The 19,440-nt window shown below is 41.5% G+C and overlaps 2 protein-coding genes across 2 annotated transcripts in view; one reads left to right on the top strand and one right to left on the bottom strand.

Moving 5' to 3' along the window:
- Positions 1-6,940, top strand: part of XRN2 (5'-3' exoribonuclease 2) — a 78,805-nt gene extending 71,865 nt beyond the window's left edge. The window contains exons 29-30 of the mRNA XM_007122992.4: positions 3,889-4,027; positions 6,331-6,940. Of these exons, the coding sequence (XP_007123054.1) occupies positions 3,889-4,027; positions 6,331-6,396 (205 nt within the window). The 3' untranslated portion in view covers positions 6,397-6,940. The remainder of the gene's footprint in view (positions 1-3,888; positions 4,028-6,330) is intronic.
- A 6,095-nt stretch (positions 6,941-13,035) lies between these two features.
- Positions 13,036-14,402, bottom strand: NKX2-4 (NK2 homeobox 4). Its single transcript, XM_024123280.1, has 2 exons — positions 13,940-14,402; positions 13,036-13,649 (listed from the first exon to the last, which is right to left on the bottom strand). The coding sequence occupies exons 1-2, from the start codon at positions 14,388-14,390 to the stop codon at positions 13,036-13,038; spliced, it is 1,065 nt and encodes a 354-aa protein (XP_023979048.1). The 5' UTR covers positions 14,391-14,402.
- Positions 14,403-19,440: the final 5,038 nt, after the last annotated feature.

Below are 19,440 nucleotides of genomic sequence, written 5' to 3'. Positions count from 1 at the left end.
TCTTTCTCCATTACGTTTGTCAAGTTTGATTTTAAGATTTGGTTTTCCACTTTGTTGCTTGCTTTTTTCCCATATTATTAATAATCACCAGTATTGGGCTTCCCTGGTGGCGCAGTGGTTGAGAATCTGCCTGCTAATGCAGGGGACACGGGTTCGAGCCCTGGTCTGGGAGGATCCCACATGCCGCGGAGCACCTAGGCCCGTGAGCCACAACTACTGAGCCTGCGCATCTAAAGCCTGTGCTCCGCAACAAGAGAGGCCGCGATAGTGAGAGGCCCGCCACCGTGATGAAGAGTGGCCCCTGCTTGCCACAACTAGAGATAGCCCTCGCACAGAAACGAAGACCCAACGCAACACAGCAAAAATAAATAAATTAACTAATAAACTCCTACCCCCAACATCTTCTTTAAAAAAATAATAATAATCATCACCAGTATTATCATCTGCTTATGAAGTGCCAGCACTGTGCTAACATGCTTTTAGAAACATGAATTCACTTATTCCTCTCAGCGACCCTTTGAAGTGGATGTTGTTCTTTTTACAGAGGAGGAAACTGAGGCACACAGTTCAGTAGCTTATCTGAGGTCTCTCTTCCTCACCATCCTTTACTAAGAAGCTTTTCACTCAAGTGAAACTCATCAGAAAACTGACTCTAAGCATCATATTCCATAATGCCACAGGGACTTCATAGAAGAAAAGGAGCCCCTTCTACTTCCAAGGCACCCTTTCTTCAGTCCTAAAGCTTTCCTCCCCTCTACACATTGTTTCCCTAAGATTATCACCTTGTGTCCTGGCATCCATCGTTTTTTTTTTTTGTTCTGCCCTAGCCAAGTTGGTATCTTCTGGACTGACTCTGTGAACCCAACAGATCTGGGACATATTTTCTGGATGTTTTTGGTTTAGTTTTAGTCAGAAACTAAAATCATGCTATAAAGCAGAAGTTATGTATGAGCGTAATAGAATTAGTTATGTCTTAAATCATGGTCATTTAAGAAACACACCATTTATTCATAAAGAAAACAAAGTTTGAATTCAGCCTCCTGGACTTCTCTGTTAGCCAGCCTCTTAGCAAATACAGTACTTCACTCGTTTCTATAGCACGTGTCAGCCTAACCTTTCTGACCTTACAAGACGTAGAGGAGAAAATACAAACTCATAGTCACTTTGACTTTGCTGAGATGTCACAACTGGTAAGTAGAATTCTTCCTAGAACCAGGTTTTACTGATCATTAGTTCAATACTTTTCCACTACACAGTTTTGAGTGTTTGGTTGAAAACCCTATTAGAGAAGAAAATTTTGAGTGTACTTTTTTTTTTTTTAATAAACTACACTGTTTCTTGAATTAATTCCTACTTTGAAATAGTATATATAATTCATATATTCATTTCACTTAAAAGTACACTGGGCGCATCCCTGACCCCACCTTCTTCTCCCCCACAGAGACAACCTAGCGGTCGTTGTGTTGATGGCAAGTGAGGTCCAGCCTCACTTGCCATCAAGTGCCTCCTCCTCACCTGAGCTTCTTCCCTATTGTCTGTGTCTTTGCCAGCGGAGCATTCTCTTTTCTGGCCGTATCCAAGGTGGCCATTTAGTTTTTAACTTAAATGGGTGCTAAGCTCAGTCGCAGAAAATTTTTAAAAGCTGATTTGCCACATATATATATATATATGCACACACACACACACACACACACACACACATATAAATTAAAGATATCCCAGTGGTAGTATGTAGTTATGTCACATTACCGGCTACTTTCCAGAGCAGTAATTTAGAAACTTAAGAATATTGTTGCCATCCATGATGCCAAATGCCTCAAATAAGTTGCCTCAATCGATGGCTACTGATTTTAAAAAGTTAAAATGTGTCAGCCTCAGAGCTTCCATCCCAGATTTAAAATGTATTTTCCAGGGCAAATTTCAGTTTGTAAGTATTTGCAAACTAATATAATTAGTACAGTGTAGAAAAATGATAAACTTGTGTAAAATAAAGGCGTTTCTGCCACTAACAAGAAAAAGAGAGTAGTACATGTCCCTCTTACTTGCTCTTTCCATTTAATTTTAATTAAATTTTTATATATTATTTTTGTCAAAAACATTTCAAGTAATCATTTCAAACAAAAAGGAGAACTTTGTGCTTTTAAATTGTGGCTTTGTTCCTAACCTATTTTTAAATCATAAAATAATGTAAAATTGCATTTATAATGTATTTTATCCATACCAGCAGATTTTCCTGAAACTCAGTTGAGTGAGTTTTAGCATTATAAAACTGGAAAGAAAAAAATGATCACAGTTAATACAATGTGTGAGTTGCATTTAATGCAAGTGGGTTTTGCATGCCCAGTTTTGATGAGCCTCCTTGGTCACAGCACAAACCTTAACCCCTCAGTCCTGCAGAGAGTGGAAGAGACCATATGTTCTCTACATATGGAGCTGTTCTTGCTAAATAGATGAGGCCTTCTCACTAAAATATATTTGTATTAATGAATCAAAAAAATAATTAAAAGCCCTGAATATATGCATATTCTTTCTGAGGTACAGATTTTTCATTTTATTTTGACTCACAGCAAATTATATTATTAGAGTCCTGGTTTCACCACGAACTGTGAAGAATAGCATTGGCCTTTCTGGAGTTCTTAAAAGAGCTGTTCTTAGAGCCATCACACAAAAATAATTATCTTTGGTGTTTGAAAAAAAAAAAAAAAAAGGGCAAGCTCCAAGTGAAGGGAGGAGAGTGGGGGGTAGAGAGGATGGATTCAAGCTTGAATAGCTGTGAGAAGAATGCATTACCCAGTGAGCCCAGCTTTGGGCTTTTCCCCCTAAGACCTAGGAAGTGAAAATCATACGCTGATCGGTTATAGCTAATACCAGCTAGTCAGTGCTTTAGCAAATTTAAAGTTTGCTTATAATTCCTCCCAACATCTGTAATGGCCCCAGAGCTTCTAATGCTAAAGTATACTGGAGAATTTTGCTGCTGTTTATTCTTCGTAGTGACTGTTCTATAAAATGGAAGTTGAGGAAGATGCCTCAAGAAAGTTATGTCATACATGGTGATTGCTTTTAGAGGGTAAATCTCTGCTACATTGTTTATGTGACAGTTTTAAATTGTTATGATTTAATACATCATACCTGTTGTTTTGTATCTGCAAAGTTAAAATAGGCACTTGAAGACAATTAAAACATTTCTTTTGACCATAATCTGGGCCAGCAAACTGGGTTATAATAGCTGTTGAATCTGTGTTCCCATGTAAACTGTACACCAAATGCCAGTCAGCCCATGCCAATTAGTGCTCATGTTGCTAGGTCACCGTGGTCAATTGAAAGCTGCATCAATAGAACTTGAAAAGGTTTCCTCCTGATCAGACCTTCTGACATATTGAGCAGAATAATGGATGGGAAAAAACAGCCAAGTCCCCTACCCTAGATTCAAAATACTCAGCAGTAGGAATTCATTTGCAATGTGCAATTAACTAGAAAGAATGGACTCCAAGAACCAGCCTGGACATTTTTAAAAATAAAGCCTCATTCTCCTGTCTTGTACATGTTTACTCTTTGGATAGCATCTTAAAATGTAGCCAACTTGGTGATCTTGGGTCCAAAACTTTAAGTGACTAAAAAGGAAACTTGACAGTTGAAGGTGAACAAAATTTTTTTTTTAAGTCAGACCTTTCTGATTCAATTGAGTTTAAACATCCTTTTAAATAAATGCTGATACTTCCTGAAACATGTTAAACTACACTCGCTGTGAGGGACATAAAGCCCACTCTGATACTACATATCCCCTGCGACAAGTCCAGGCAAATTGGATTGTCCTCAGATTTGGAGATGATGACACCTGCCAGATTTTAGGCTTCTGACTTTTAATGCAAACATGATGCTTTTCCACAGAGGCGTTGGGGCCGAACCTCTGCTGCCATGGAACCGGATGCTCCAAACCCCAAACGCAGCCTTCCAGCCAAACCAGTACCAGATGCTCGCCGGGCCGGGCGGGTATGCACCCAGACGTGACGATCGCGGTGGGAGACAGGTGATGCAGTGGGGGCTGTGGCATGGAAAGCTTACTGCTCACTTTGAATGGAACTGTGCCTCTTGGGACTCCATGGTTTGGTTTGGTTTTGGTTTTTTAAACATCTGTGGATAAGTTACTGATAGAGTAGCTCAATCGAACTTGGATCCCTCATTAAAAATGTATATGGGGTGAGTATCTGCCTCACTAAATAGGTTATCCTTTGATGATGCTGAAGAATTTTCAGACCAAAAGCCCCTTTAATCACAGCAATCTGATATTTAGCACAAATATGGTCCATCACCAAAACATGTTGTTTATCCTTAGGGTATCGCTTTTTAGTTTCATAGAAACTAGTAAATAAAATAAATGGTAATGTTCTAGAAGCTGAAAGTAATATGTCACCTTTTCAGCTGTTATCTTTATTCCTCTTGGGAGTTTTCTGTCTTGATTCATCTGTTCTCTGTCTTCATGGAAAGAAATCTTTCCTAATTTCCCACTTTTTTTTTTTAACTAAATTTAAACAGCTATACATTGAGTGAGTATAATAATTCCTAGACAAATTCAGTAAATGGAAGCTTTATTTCCTTCTCTTTATAGCATCCACTGTTAGCAACATTTAAGCCTGAGGTCTGTTTGCCTCAGTCTGTTTGTCCCCCAGCCATTTGACACCCTGGCCAGTATTTACATGCTCTTTAATCAAACGCTTGCCAGACAACAGGATCTGAATGCAGTGATTCAGAGAGTGTGCTGTTCCTGGAGTTGGCACCTGTGGTGATGTGAAGTGGTTTTTAAATTGCTTACCTGGTGTCGCCTACAGCCTTTTGCAGTGCTTCGGATATTAATTTTCTAACTCAGGTTCTTGCCATGTGTCCCTTTGTTCTGACAGCTGAGAAGAATCTTCTGCCAGCTAAGAAAAATCTTTTTTTTCCACACTTTTTTGGTGTATTCTTACAAGTCTCAGTTCACTTTACAAGAAAGTAATCATCTTGTCTTTTGAGAGAATTTTGTTACAGTTCTTTAGAATCAATTTGTAGAATATGACTTCGCATACTCTCAGCCCGAGATCTCTACAGATGCTATCGGTAGGTTCAGTAGATTGAGACTGTTTATGCTGCTAGTGTCGAGGGGACGCTGGGCAACCTAAATGATGAATATTTTTGAAAGGAAGGTACATTTGCAACTAGAAGAAGTTCTGGAGGAAGTTTAGTCCAGTCACCTCATTTTCCAAGTCAGGAGTCGAAAGCTTAACCCTCCTGCCTTTGGGTTGGGCAGCAGAGCTGGGGACGCCTGTCAGTTCAGCGCCTCCCCTGCCTCCTTTAGGGGAGCGCGTCCCTTTAAAGGAACTTTCTGCTGTTACACGAGGTAAAATTCTTATTCACTTAGGAGATGCAAACCGGTTGTACATTATAATTCTTTTAGGACCTTTTGGAAATACATTTCTTTCTTAGTCTTTTTTCTGCGGAGATTTTTTTTTTTAATTAAATCAGAATTTTGAAGCGCTATTGTAGAAGTTTATTGTTAAAAGCAGTAAAATTGTGACTTCGTTATATTTTTAGTGGAGTTTATATGACTAAACAAGTCCTTAGCCTACATTATGACCTTGAAGGACTACACATATTCATGTTGTAATTTAAACTAGTGAAGCGCTCTGAGTGGCAACATGGGGAAGGGGGTCCATCTCAGAATCCTCCATAGAAAGGGAATTGTGATGGGAGACACATCACATTTACCTTCAGGTTGTACAGAAATGTTATTTGCAAGCATATTAGGAACTGTTATGAATATTGCCAGTAATTGATTATGTAATAACCTAATGTGGTACACTTATTTATAGCTAAACAAAAAACCCTAAAATTAATAGTTCGTTAGGCCTCAACTGATGCAGCAAGCTCCTGCCTTTGTTAAGCAAAACGACTTTCCTAGTATAATAACGTGTGAAGATGATGTGGGCACCTTACCACAGTGTGGCTTGAATTATGAGCTGGGGAGGGGGTGGTAGGGAGAATTGAGAATGACAAGTGTTTTACACGAGACACTTAACTATCCTTCATTTGTGTGCATTTTAAGGAATTTCTCAAGCGCTTGTTAAGGCTTGTTTGGTTAGTTGTCAGTGATAGCATTTATGCTGATGTCCCACTTTGCATGCAGCTTTCTATAAAGCTGCAGACCAGAAGCACCCGTTTATGGAGACCTTCCATGTGATATACCTATAAGACTTATTCACCTTCTTTATAGTGTGTTTTTCCACAGAGAAGTAAGATTAATTTCTTTGCAGGAGTGTTAATCCAGAAGATAAACTCTTTCTTTTGCTTTTTTTTCAGGGATATCCCAGAGAAGGAAGGAAATACCCTTTGCCACCACCTTCAGGAAGATACAGTTGGAATTAGGCTTTTGTAAAGCTTTCCCAAATCCTTTCATCATTCTACAATTTTATGCTATTTGTGGAAAGATTTCTTTCTCAAGTAGTAGTTTTTAATAAAACTACAGTACTTTGTGTATTTCTTTTAACTGTGTATATTTCTACTGATCCGATCTCACTGTTTTATGTTGCTTTCCAAAGATGTGTGTTGCATAATACAGTGGATCTGAATTTATTATTGCTTGTAAAACACATTTGATGGAACAGGAATACTGGTTTTTCATTATGGTCAAAAATTAAACCAGCTGTGGATTTCAGAACACAGTATATTCTAGATCATCTAAGATCCATGCTGATTTTTAATGCACAATTAGGTATGAACTCTTGAGCTGGAACTCTCAGCCAACTAGAGTGTATATTGTTCAGTATTTCTTTGGGAACATTTCATTAATGTACTTGTCATATGGAAATTTCTGGACTTTAGTAAAAAAAGAAAAAAAACTTAAAACTCTGGTCTCTTGTTTTTCTTTTACAGTATTTAAACTTTGAAAATCTTGGCCAAGCATGTGTGGGTTTTTTTGTTGTACTTTTTTTGTTTTTTAATCAATATATCAGAAAACAATTTATTTCTACAATTAGATGTCAAAAGAAAATCAGTGAAGAAGTAGATCTTAAGAGGATATGGTAAGCAAGACAACCCAACCAACCCATGTATGTGTCTGCTACTTATTTGGCAAATTATAAAATCTTCATGAGAATAAATTATTTACATTTTACAAATTTCATGTAGATTTACACTGCAGTTTTAAGGACTGGTTTTAAATCTCTAAGAAAAGTTGAAAAATTCCGGGGAGTGGTGATGAGTGAAATAGGTGAGAGGGATTGAGGTACAAACTTCCAGTTACAAAATAAATGAGTCATGGGATGGAATGTACAACATGGGGAATATAATCAATAATATTATTTTTGTGTGGTGACAGATGGTAACTAGACTTATTGTGGTGATCATTTCGTAATGTAGAGAAATATCGAATCATTATATGCACCTGGAAGTAACACAGTGGTGTAGGTCAGTTGTACTTAAGTTGAAAAAACACTACACAGAACCCGATGGGAGGGCAGAAGGAAAGGAAGAAGAAAGAACTTAAAAAGTTTAATTCCTAGCTAAATTGCCTATGCTCCTTGGCAAGTTTTTGCATTATTTCACAATAGATTCCAACTAGTACTTATTTTTTTCTTGCTACTAAGCACACTATAATTCCTTACATTTACGCTTGCAGTTCACGTGCAGAACTTCCATATGCATTTTCATTGCCACAACAAACCCAGATTCACGTGTGTATGAAGACTTGCTGCCTTGTTTCCTCCACCTTTCCATTCTAGCCTCAGATTGTAAAGTCAGGTTCCTCTCTGACTTTCTGACCTAGGACATTTTTGCTTTAGTATTCTACAAAGGCACACTTGTTCATCTTAAATCTATTCAGAAAAAGTCCCACCTTAACCTTGGATAGGAAGGTATTTTGAAGCTATTGAGTTCGTTGCTGATGATGGGTGAATAGAGCAGGGTCCTTTATTGTTGAGATAAAGAGTCTCTCCGCTGGGAATTAACACAACTATTATATATTATTTCACAATACATTAAAGTGGGAATAATACCTTCTGTTAGATTTCTCTATCTTCCAAATACTGAAAATGTATAGCGCCTAAATCAGTATTGCATATTCCAAAGGAGCCCATATACATATCTTACTTAGTGTACAGAGCTTCAAAAGTACCCCATACCCACACTTCTGCAGAACCTATATTTTCTCAGATCTCTAATTTTGGTCTAGTTTTTAATTTTGTTTTAAGCTATCATGAGCGTGTCTAAAATAACTGTTTCTGATTTGGCTTTTTCACCATTACATGTAACGGATCAAAACAAGTTTGGAAACTAATGTTTTAAAGTGTTCTGAAGACACCTAAGCAAAAAGCCTGATGGAAAAATTAAGCCGGCTAGAGTCCCACTAGTGGGTGGTGAGACCTCGCTTCCTTCCCTCTCCTTACTCTGCATCTCTTTCTAACTTGTCCCCACGTTTGAATCTCCCAGAAAAATGCCTTATTTCAACAAGTAAACGCTTTTTAGAACTTTAAATGGCATGTTTAAAGCTGTAACTCTCCCCTCCATATTCGGGTGTAAAGTCAACGGGTCAATTTTATGTAATTAATAACTCCATTATACTATGTTTACGTAGGGCCAAGTTTTTTCAGGGTCTCATTAAAGATTTTTAAGAATCTTAGAACCTGGAAACAGCCCGACTTCATCGCGGCGCTAAGAGCCCGTGGTGAGCAGCTGTCTTCCCCGTAGGGTCCAGTGAGGCAAAGCCTTAGAGCCCACGGCCATCCATCCGGAAGCGCTGTCCGGCAGCCGTGCAGCGTCGGGGAGGCAGGCGGGGAGATGACCGGCAGGCAGAGCCCTAGCCAGGGCCGGCCGGGCGGGCTCGGGGGGCGCTCGGCGTGGGCGGGGACGCCCGCGGCCCCGAGGCTTGGGGGTCCCGGCATCCTGGCCCGAATCCCCGGCCGGCCCCCGCGCCGCAGCTACTCCGCCAGCCCAGCGTCGTCTCAGCTCTCCGCACGCGTTCGAATACCGGGACCTGGAAGGAAAGAGCGGAAAGGGTCTTCTCCCGAGGCTGCTGATTTAAGTTCCAAGCCTGAACGTAAGCGAATTTCGCTTTGCTTCGAAATTAGAATGTAGACATTCTCCGAAGTCACCTGGACGCCCGGTTCGCAGGTTCGCAGGTTCGCAGGCGGCTTGCGGCCCCGGCCGCATCCCGCTCGTCGGCGCCGCTTCCCGCCCGCAGGGCGGCCTGGAGCCGACCCACCGGACGCGTGCCCGCGAGCGATGGCTCTGCTACTTCTAACCGGGAAAACAGTCAAACTAATGAAGTAGCAAACGCCCCACCCGGGGTGAAGTGAATGCCTGCGTTGCTTGTTGTCTGATACCGTATACATGCACGAGGGCCAAAGAGGAACATGCTTTTAATTTGTGTGTGTGAAATGGGAATGGAGCTATTCACTACTCCAAAATAGCTTGCACAACTTAGACTTGGGCAAACTCGTGGTTAAACTTTTATTAGAAATCACTTAAGCAACTACTGAAATAAGAGGTTACATGGAATTTAGAAACTGAAGTAAAAGGCATTTCATTCAACTGCAGGTAAACATTCTAAAGCAAAGACAAATGAAACCAAAACACCTCTTTCAGAAGCTTCCATTTAACCTTACCTCCAGGCTTAAAAATAACGACATAAAAGTGATCTTAAAATCACAAACTTATCTTAATACTTACTGGAGAGAGCGAATTCCTGACTTCAAGTCTTCTTTGAATCTTGTCCAGATGCTCACCAATTCTCACTAGCAGCAAAAGTCTATTTATTTAATTCATTTTTAATAAAATGTATCCTAGTGCCCTGTCTCATTGTATTTGGGCATGGCAAGTAGCAGTACTTTTAAAAACTGGACTTGAGTAATTTACAGGGTTTTATCCACACGTTAGTGTTATATTAAACAGTTGGGCAGTATCATTCATCCTTTGAACTACATCTGAAATTTATACTGCCACTACACAGTGCACTATCTGATGCACAAATTCATAGCTAAAAATCCAATCGATGGGTCTTTATGTGACTATGGTTCACCAATTTATTCTAAAAGTTTATAAATCATCAGTATTCAATGCAGCTAACAAAGCAAGTCTTTGGAAGGTGCTTGCATTTAGTGAACAGGATTGCGTCTCTGATCTGCTTTAAATTGAAAGTAAACAGTCGATAGCAGAATGGAGTTTGAACACAACATCTGTGTTGATAAAAGTCTGATTGACTTGTTCCGACCATTAGGTTTTAGTTCTAAGCAAAGCCTTAAATAGAAGACAACTGGGTTACACACACCATCCCCCCTTCCATATACAAAACACCCTTCCTGTATCCTTCAACATTGCGCTCACACACACATAAACACACACACACCCCGCTTCAATTTACATCCCAACACAGATTTCAGAAAAGTACCTGCAATCCCTGCTGTTCCTCTCTGCAACTTTGATTCTGGATTTTGTTTTCTGTGCCTCAATTGGAAAAGATACGTTAGAATGCTGTAAAACTCCAAAACATTTAGGAAAGTGTCACATCTGCAGTTAGCATTTCTGAAACCGAGTTTTACTGTGGCCTCTGCTAAACTTTGGAGGGGCTTTGTTCCACTTAGACCCTGCGCCAGCCCTCCCTCTTGGTCGTGAAGACACTTATCCTCCTCTTCAGTTAATGAGTTTCACCTAGTCTGGCCGTTTGTGTTTTTATAAAAGATCTGCAAAGCACTAATTGCAAAAGAAGAAGAAAGCTCTTGCTTTGCATTAATCAGAATGTGGAATTCTATAATAAAAACATTTTCTATTTTAATGTTTCAAAATCAAACCTTGTCCTAATTTCAGGATGTGCACACATAAACTCAGTGAGTTTCTGGGTGTAAAATGTTAAGCCCTCTGCAGCAATTACTTCTGGCTTGGATCCTTTACTATTTAAAGGAACATTGAAAGGAAAAAGACATGCCTGTACCAAATACACTTCTGGAAAATATTGTATAAAGAAGGCTGTTTCTTCTTAATGGTCTTTTTGATAGAGAGTTCACTTAGTCTAAGGGATTTTTTGTTCCAGAAATTAGCAAGGAAAAAACTGTCCATGAAGATTTATTTTCTTTAACTATGTCACTTGAAGCCCTTAGTCCATAAGCTATTCTTGCTTCTGTTAAGTATCGGGCTGTAAAAAAAAAAAAAAAAAAAAAAAAAAAAAAAAAAAATTACAAACCATGTGAACTTTTAGAACATGTTTTCTAGAAGTAAAATTTCAGAATTTGAAGGAATCCGATCAATATAAACAAGCATTTTGAAATGTGGCACATCAGTAATAGTTATGCTAGATTGGCTAATATTTTGAAAGTCAATTTTATTAGTATGCAAAAACCCAAATTGGGAAAATTTCCTTCAGGTGTATTGCACCATTGTCATACTATTTTTTCTGCTTAAATTATTTTTTTATGTAAAATGTTTTAAAAATCAGTTATCATTTTACAAAAATGCATTCACAGCCCCTTGATAAAGGCTGATTCCCCTTGCTTCTTTAGTGTTTTTTTTTCTCTTTGTGGAATGAACTGGAGTTTTAAATTACTATTATTATTATTTACTATATAACATACATTTAGAGAAAGTGCAACTTTTAAAACACCTTAAAGAATGCACTTTGCACATTCAGAAAAACACCCAAACAATGAAGTTAAATAAAATGTTTTGCTTCAAACTATAATTCTAAAAAAGGGCTCTGGTAGATGTTTTTTGGTCATTTATAAATCATGTTTTATCCATGTTACGTCTGTAATTTTTTTTCATTTCATAAGCTCACGTTCTCCAGCTTTCTTTTAGTATTTTTACTCCGCTACCAGTTCTTTAAATCATGAGTCAGCTGAGCTGTGTTGTCACATCATGCCAACTAGTGTTAAAAAACAAAACCTATACAACTTAGTGAAAAATAAATGACCATTTGACTCTTACCAAACAAAAAAATACTTAAGGTTCTTTTAAGTTATATTTAAATATCCTTTTGAAACACAGGAAATATAAATCATCATATTAAAGAGTAAATACATTATTTGTACAAGAAAACACCAACAAAATCGGTGTGTAACCCCTATTAAGTTCTAAATATGAGAAAATCATAAATATTTTAGTCACTTATTCTTTACATACTGATTACAATTCAGTAAATCACCTTATTCTCTTCTTGATATGCTTTCAAACAGGTTAATTAATTGATGTCTAAGCAATTTTGCTTACTTGTTCTAATGTTTTATCATGGTATTCAAATTAAGATAAGCAAATACCTTAGAAAGAGTAAATAACATGTCTACAGAAAGAGAGGGTGTCATTTATTTTATCCATTCATTGGGGAGACCAGTTTCCACATAAAAAGTAGCTTACAACCCTTCTTTCTTTTGATGAACTGCATATTAGGGGGAAAAATCCTCTTTTAGAGTAATATACAAACACTCATTGCCAAATAATGATCAAAACATTTACAAAACAGCATTAAATTTAAAAAGCTGTATCAATTCGTATAAGCAATATTTTGATTAAGTTTATTCCATTTCTGTAAATGGCAATAACTCCTCTGCAATAATGTTGCTATGTGCATGATCCACCTTGAGCTACAATTAAATTTACTTTCCATCAAACATTAATAAAATTGCACTTAAGGGGAGGGGGATTCGAAAATTAATCTCCCAAGGTAAGTTCCACTCCAAGAAGAATTCATTGCTAAAGCTGGGTTGGTTTTTAGAGCAACAAACACCAACGAAGTCTCCAACGTTTAAAACTCTGAGAGCTTTGGTTAGGAACGTGGTGGATATGGACTCGGCCGGCTTTTCACATAATTTAGGAACCTCTGGAAGGAGGAAATGACCACCTCAAAGCCCCCTGGCGCGATGCTCGTGATTCGATCCTGGGGCTGTCGCGTCCCCACCCCCGGTAGAGAGGTTCCGCGCCCGCCCGCCTCCACGACCCGTCAGTCCGTTTGCGAGCTCCGCGTCCGCCGTCGGTCCAAGCGGACCCTCAGGCGTCAGGAGGGACCCCGCCCGGCCCGCGCCGTCACCACGTCCTGCCATAGAGCAGGTTGGCGCCCAGCGCGCCGCCGCCGTAGTCCCCCGCCGCCGCGTCCAGGGCCGTCAGGCCTCCCCCCGGGCCGTGCAGCGCGGGCGGGCTGGGCGACAGCTCCTCCAGCTCGGGCGCGGGCGTCGGCGCGGGCGGTTGCGGGCCGGCCTGGCCGGGCGTCGGCGTGGCCGCGCCGTTCTGGCAGGGCTTGCCGTCCTTGACCAGCACGGGCACGGCCACGCGGCGCGGGGACGGCGGCGGTGGGCCCAGGCCGACCTCCTGCTGCAGCTGCTGCGCCGCCTTGTCCTTGGCCTGCCGCTTCATCTTGTAGCGGTGGTTCTGGAACCAGATCTTGACCTGCGTGGGCGTCAGGTGGATCACGCTGGCCAGGTGCTCGCGCTCGGGCGCCGACAAGTACTTCTGCTGCTTGAAGCGCCGCTCCAGCTCGTAGACCTGCGCCTGCGAGAACAGCACGCGGCGCTTCCTCCGCGGCACCGCCGCCGCCGCCGCCGTATGCAGGGGCGCCAGCGACTTGGCGGCGTCCGCGATGCCCGGCAGCGACCCCATGCCGGCCACGTTCACTCCCGCTGACGGCCCCATGAACCTGGAGACTGGGGAGGGGCCCAAGGGGAATGCCGGTCAGCCGCCGCCCAGCTCTCTTCACACTGCTGCGGCCGCGACGCCGGCGTGGCCCCGGCGGGTCCCAAGACGCCCCGCGCGTCCAGGGGCCCAGCACCCCCCGCGCGCGCAGGGTCCCAGGACGCCCCGCGCGACCCCGGCCGGGTCCCAGCGCCCCCCGCGCGCCCCGGGCCCGGTCCCAGCGCCCCCCGCGCCTCGGACTGTGGCGGGAAAAACCCGCGCGGTCTGCTGCCCTCCGTCCCGCGCTCCCGGCCCCGCTCACTTGACGAGTAGCGCGGGTCCGGGTTGGCGCCGTACCAGCCGGTGGCCGCGGCGGCCGTGCCGCCCCGCATGCCGTCCGTGTAGGCGGGCAGCTCGCCCATGTTGCCCAGGCCGCCGTTGCAGTAGCCGCCCATGGCGCTGTGCGGGAACTGCGGGACGCCGGGCGGCATGTGGTAGGTGGCGGCCGCCGCCGCCGCCGCCGCTGCCGCCGCCGCCGCCGCTGCGTTGTGGCCCGCCATGGCGTGCGGCGGCTGCATGCCCGCCACGGCCGCCCCTTGCGAGGAGGGCCCGGTCGGCGGCGCGCGGTAGGCGGCGGCCGCGGCCCCCAGAGGCGCCCCCAGGCCGGGCGGTGCACCGTCCATGGCGCCGCCGAACTTCTTGTAGGTCTCCTCGATGGGGCTCAGGATGTCGGACACGGAGAAGGGCGTCGTGTGCTTGGGGCTCAACGACATGGCTCGGCGGACGGCCAGGTAGGGGAGCCCGGGCCGGGCGCGGGCGGGACGCGGCAGGCGCGGGTTGCCGCCACCTGGGCCGGGGCGGCAGCGCCTGTTACCAGGAGTCGGCGGCGCGGCGAGCCCCCGGAGCTGCGGGATCTGCGGTTTATTTTAGTCCCGCGCCAGGTTTACGACAGACTCGGGGGGCGGAGCAACATCGCAAACGAGCAAACAATGGTCATTGACATCTTTTTCTCTCGGCCCCCCACCTCCCCATAGTGGAGACAAAAAAGGTAAAGGGGGCAGTTGGGTGTTTCTTGAAAAGATCACCCCCCTTTGCTTTCACCATGCTTCCCGCCTCCATCCCGGCCGTTATCCCAACCCTGGAGCACCAGAAATAGAAACTCCGAGGCCGGCGGCGTCGAGGCTTGAAGTGAAGGATTCCGCGCCTCTGCCGATCCAGACCCCAGTTTTCCTAAAACTACTGACTTCGTAGCAAAGTCCAGTGTAATTGGGGAGGGGGGGGATGTGGTGCTAAGTTGAGGTGTGGGGGCTGGTGCAGGGCTCGCCTATTCGTCTCCAGCTACCAGCCTCTCACTCTCTCCATCATCTAAAGTGTTAAAAAAAAAAAAAAGAAAAAAAAAAAGAAAGAGAAAAGGAAAGGCTCTTGGGTTCCACCATAAGAGCGCATAAAGAGTGAGGTACAATGACCGTCCTGTGCCTTTGTAGGGCTTCTAATTTATGCATCCTTAGACTCTCAAGCATCATTTTGTGGACAACCAAACGGGCACTTCCAAATTAGCTCAAAGTATCCAAATCCAAAGAAGAGAGAAAACACATAGAGATACAAATACACAGATGCTAACTTGTAAGTATTCTGTTTCTCCTCTGTGGGGATGGAGGTCGGGTAAGGGAAAGAGGGTACATTTTTATCTTTTCTAATGTTTCCTGTTCAGCTTGCACCTGCAAAGTTCTTTACAGGTTTCTCCCCCCCGGCCACTTTTTTCCCCCGCCCCCCCAAGTACGAATATCCAACTTAGGGTTTACTGGCCTATCACTACAATGATCAAAAAGAAGAGAAAGAAAACACCCCGAAAATCCAAATATTTCTAGCTATTCGAAATGGGTCTTTTTATTGTTCTTTGAAAAATATAACCTGCTCAAGGATTATGAAATGGATGCACAGATCAGGTGAAAATGGTAGTTTGTCTTGAAAAATACTGTAGATAAACTGATTCTTAAAAAAACTTTGTCATCCTTTGATTTGCATATTTACCTGCATAGCAAAGAACTTAGACATTGTGAACTTTCCTCTGAATGCAGAACACGACAAAGAATAAGACAAAAGAAGTGTGAGAAGCATACTGACTAAATTTTTAAAACAGCCCTGCAGTTTAAAAAACGAAACAACCAGGGAAATGAAGATGCAGTTTTTAAGTTTTCCTGGAGACTGGGGCAGGAGAAAGAAAAACAAGGAAAGTGCTTTCTTAGCAAGATTTTATTGTTTAAAAAAATAACAGGATGTATGAAAACAATTCCAGTTTAACCTGATAGAACATAAAACCTAATAGTACACAGTCTTGAAGGGAAGAACAGTTACCTTTTCCTTGTTTGCTTTCAGTGCTTTGTTTGAAATGTCTTCCATGGTTTTGCTCTTATTGTTTTAATCATTGTTTTGTTCATTTCAGTGAGTTTTGCAAAGAATCTGGGGTTGGGGGTTGGGGGGGGAGGCACCAGTATTCACCTATGGGAAGAAAGTGTCAACCAGGCAAGTGCGTAGAGTATTAGTATTTTAAAATACTGAAAGACCCGAAAGACAAGGTATCATGATTGTTTCCAGATGTCAGTTGCTGACTTAGTAAGATTAGTATTGCTACAATTTTTACACCACACTACTTTTACAGGTCTTTCCTCAGCTTGAAACACTTGGGCTAGGTCTTCATCCTCACCTACACTGGAATTGCCTACTTAATTTTTTTTTTAATTAGTGATTTAACAAAGAAGTATTCATGTATTGTATGTATTTAAGTAGTTGCTAGAATCTTAAAAACTGCAGTTTGGTTTTTAAGTTTTGGTTTAATTCAAATTGTATTGTTTACTTGATTCTCTTAAAAATAGTAAGAAGTCTTTCCTTTCAAACTTTCCTCAGAGACAAGAGAGTAAGTAAAAGTAGTTTTTATAACATCTATGGATATAAAAGTCATTTGTGAACCGTTATATTTTATTTTTCAAGTCGAAACATGTTTTAGAAGTGAAACCTATTATCACAGTCTTCATTCGTGTTGTTGAGTTACCCAAAATACAAAAGTGTTTACAATTATAGTTTTTTTAGACAACTATTATTTATTCTATTTTCAGGCTATACATTTCATCTTGTGTAATATTTTTATAGAACTTTAGGATAGCAGTTCACATTGAGTGGTTAAACTACAATTTGTTGCTTATTTTGTTTTTCAACTGTAGTGGGTCCTGCTACAATTTCATTTACATCTGGAAAGTTCCCACCTTTAAATAAAAAAGCACTTTATCATATATCTGGGGGCTCTCTGCAGATAGCCACTTTCTGGCTGCTTGGGAACTTGATACCCTAATTAGTACTCCTTCACTGGAGGTGAACAGTTCTGGAAAAAAAAATCCACAATCTTCAACATTTTTCCCTATCAGTTGTTTGTGTCTCATTCCAAAAATTACATAGCTTTATGCTGGAAACACTGTTTGGATGTGTGCAGATGATTCTGAAAATAGGTGTAGTCTGGAGGATGTGTATGTACATTTATATACAGATACAAATTAGAATAATCCAATTGATTCTCCATTAAAGCTCTTTATCAAATTCATTTCATCATATTGTTGTCTGCCTAAATTATGTATGGAAATTTATACTCAGTAGATTCTTCAATACTATTGACTTGTGAAATTGGATTTCATAGGAAATATGTTTCTGGGAAATGTTTTCTTGTTGGTTATTTTCTTTCCTTAAAAACAATGCTGGCACTCAGAAAAAAAAACAAAAAACAAATACTACCAAAAGAGAACACAGTGAAAAGAGATGTTCTTCCCCTTCCCATCCTCCAGCCTCCCACTTTCCCTCCTCAGAGGCACTATTACCTGTTTCTTCTGGCATAGTCTGTACATCTTGAAGCATACTACCATTTTACACACAGGGGGTAGCATATAGTTTGATACCTTGCTTTTTTCACAGTTTAGGTTTTTGTCATTTTATACATCATACCGCTGAAAACTTAATAAATGGGCTATGGCAGACATATAGAAACATTCCTTAGATAAAAAGATTCAGTAGAATCTCTTAGCTTTCTGACAAAAATGTGGTAGTTAATGAAAATTTCTTATGTTTTTGTTAGCTTAGGGCCAAAATTATTTGGCAAAACAACTCTGAAGTAGGAGCCTTCCCCAGATAGAGGATTTACTGTTGTCAGACAGAAGCTCAGAGAAAGGGGCCTGAGAGACTTTGAGAAACCAGTCAGTTACTTAAAGGGAAATGTTGTTTTTCTAAGGTGGCAAGTAGATTTCTAATGTATCCTGGATTTCCTTATAAAGAAAAACTGTGTTTGAAAATATGACTTTCTGCTTGACACTCAAGAAGATAAGTGCCTTTTAGAAATGAGACACTTGCTACATTTGTGATTAGTTTAAAATAGTTGTGAAATAATTTGATTAATAAAATTCTCACTTTTGGGAAGTAGCTTTAAAATATTGTCTTTGCAGTTGGGAAGGAATAAAATGAAGCAGGTCAGGATACTAGTATTCTGTAGCAAAATTTGAGATTATAAAGAGGAAACAAAACTGCTGCAGAGATGAAACACAAAGTTAAAAAAAATTATTTTTAAAATGTTTGCCAATTTCTGAAATTTGGTTTCTTTTTAGTCCTTCTAAAAGACTCTGTGTTTTGAATGTTCATTTCAATTATTATGAGTCTCTTATGATAATTTTACACTTGTATTTATATGATTTTGTTATTTCTCCCTCCTCCTCCTGCAACGGGGGATGGCAGAGGAGAGGGTTTCCACAATACCCACATGCCTCCCCGCCAAGCCTCCATCTCTTAACCTTCAGGTCTTTCCCTGGTGTGCTGAAATGCAGCTAGGGCCGAGGGGAGTGGGACTCTCTCTCCTTGGGAGGACAGGAGGAAGAGGCTAGAGAACTGGACACCCCCCACCTCATCCTTTCATAATTTCTTCACAAATGCAAATTCCTTGCAGTTTAACTCCTATTAAAAAAATCTTGATTCACTCTTTCCTGATACTCAGATTTTTAGATTGAGAATAGTTTTCTGACCAATGAATACATTTTAAATTTAAATGATTATTAGTACAATGTGAGAATGAGTAGTAGGTGTTAAGACATGATTGTTGTTGGAATCATCATAATAATGAGGGCCAATTAAATGGTTCTTAAAAAACAAAAAGAAAAACTAGAAACCTCCCCTTCTAGGGGATAATAACATTAGGCTACACCAAAGGGGTAAAAATATGAAAATTGACCAGTATGGCACAACTCTCTCACCCTAGGATTATGAGCTTAAGCTAGAAATTTAAATTTTTCTATGTTTTAAAAATTATTTTTATGTATTTATTTTTAAAATTAATTAATTATTTATTTTTTGGTTGTGCTGGGTCTTCATTGCTGCTGGCAGGCTTTCTCTGGTTGCAGCAAGCAGGGGCTACTCTGTTGCGGTGCGCCGGTTTCTCATTGCAGTGGCTTCTCTTGTTGCGGAGCACGGGCTCTAGGTGCGCAGGCTTCAGTAGTTGTGGTACACGGGCTCAGTAGTTGTGGCTCGCGGGCTCTAGAGTGCAGGCGCAGTAGTTGTGGCACATGGGCTTAGTTGCTCCGTGGCATGTGGGATCTTCCCAGACCAGGGCTCGAACCCATGTCCCCTGCATTGGCAGGCAGATTCTTAACCACTGTGCCACCAGGGAAGTCCATAAAAATTATTTTTAGAGTAAGTATTAAAATAAATACATGATATGGGAAACAAGGGCAATATTGAAATACATTCTTTATTGTGATAACAAGTTTACTTGTATATCTTGCTTACACAGAAAGTTTA

The sequence above is a fragment of the Physeter macrocephalus genome, chromosome 14 (assembly GCF_002837175.3).
Source record: "Physeter macrocephalus isolate SW-GA chromosome 14, ASM283717v5, whole genome shotgun sequence".
NCBI lineage: Eukaryota > Metazoa > Chordata > Mammalia > Artiodactyla > Physeteridae > Physeter > Physeter macrocephalus.
The sequence above is the reverse complement of the archived record's forward strand: the minus strand, read 5'-3'. Positions and strand labels throughout refer to the sequence as shown.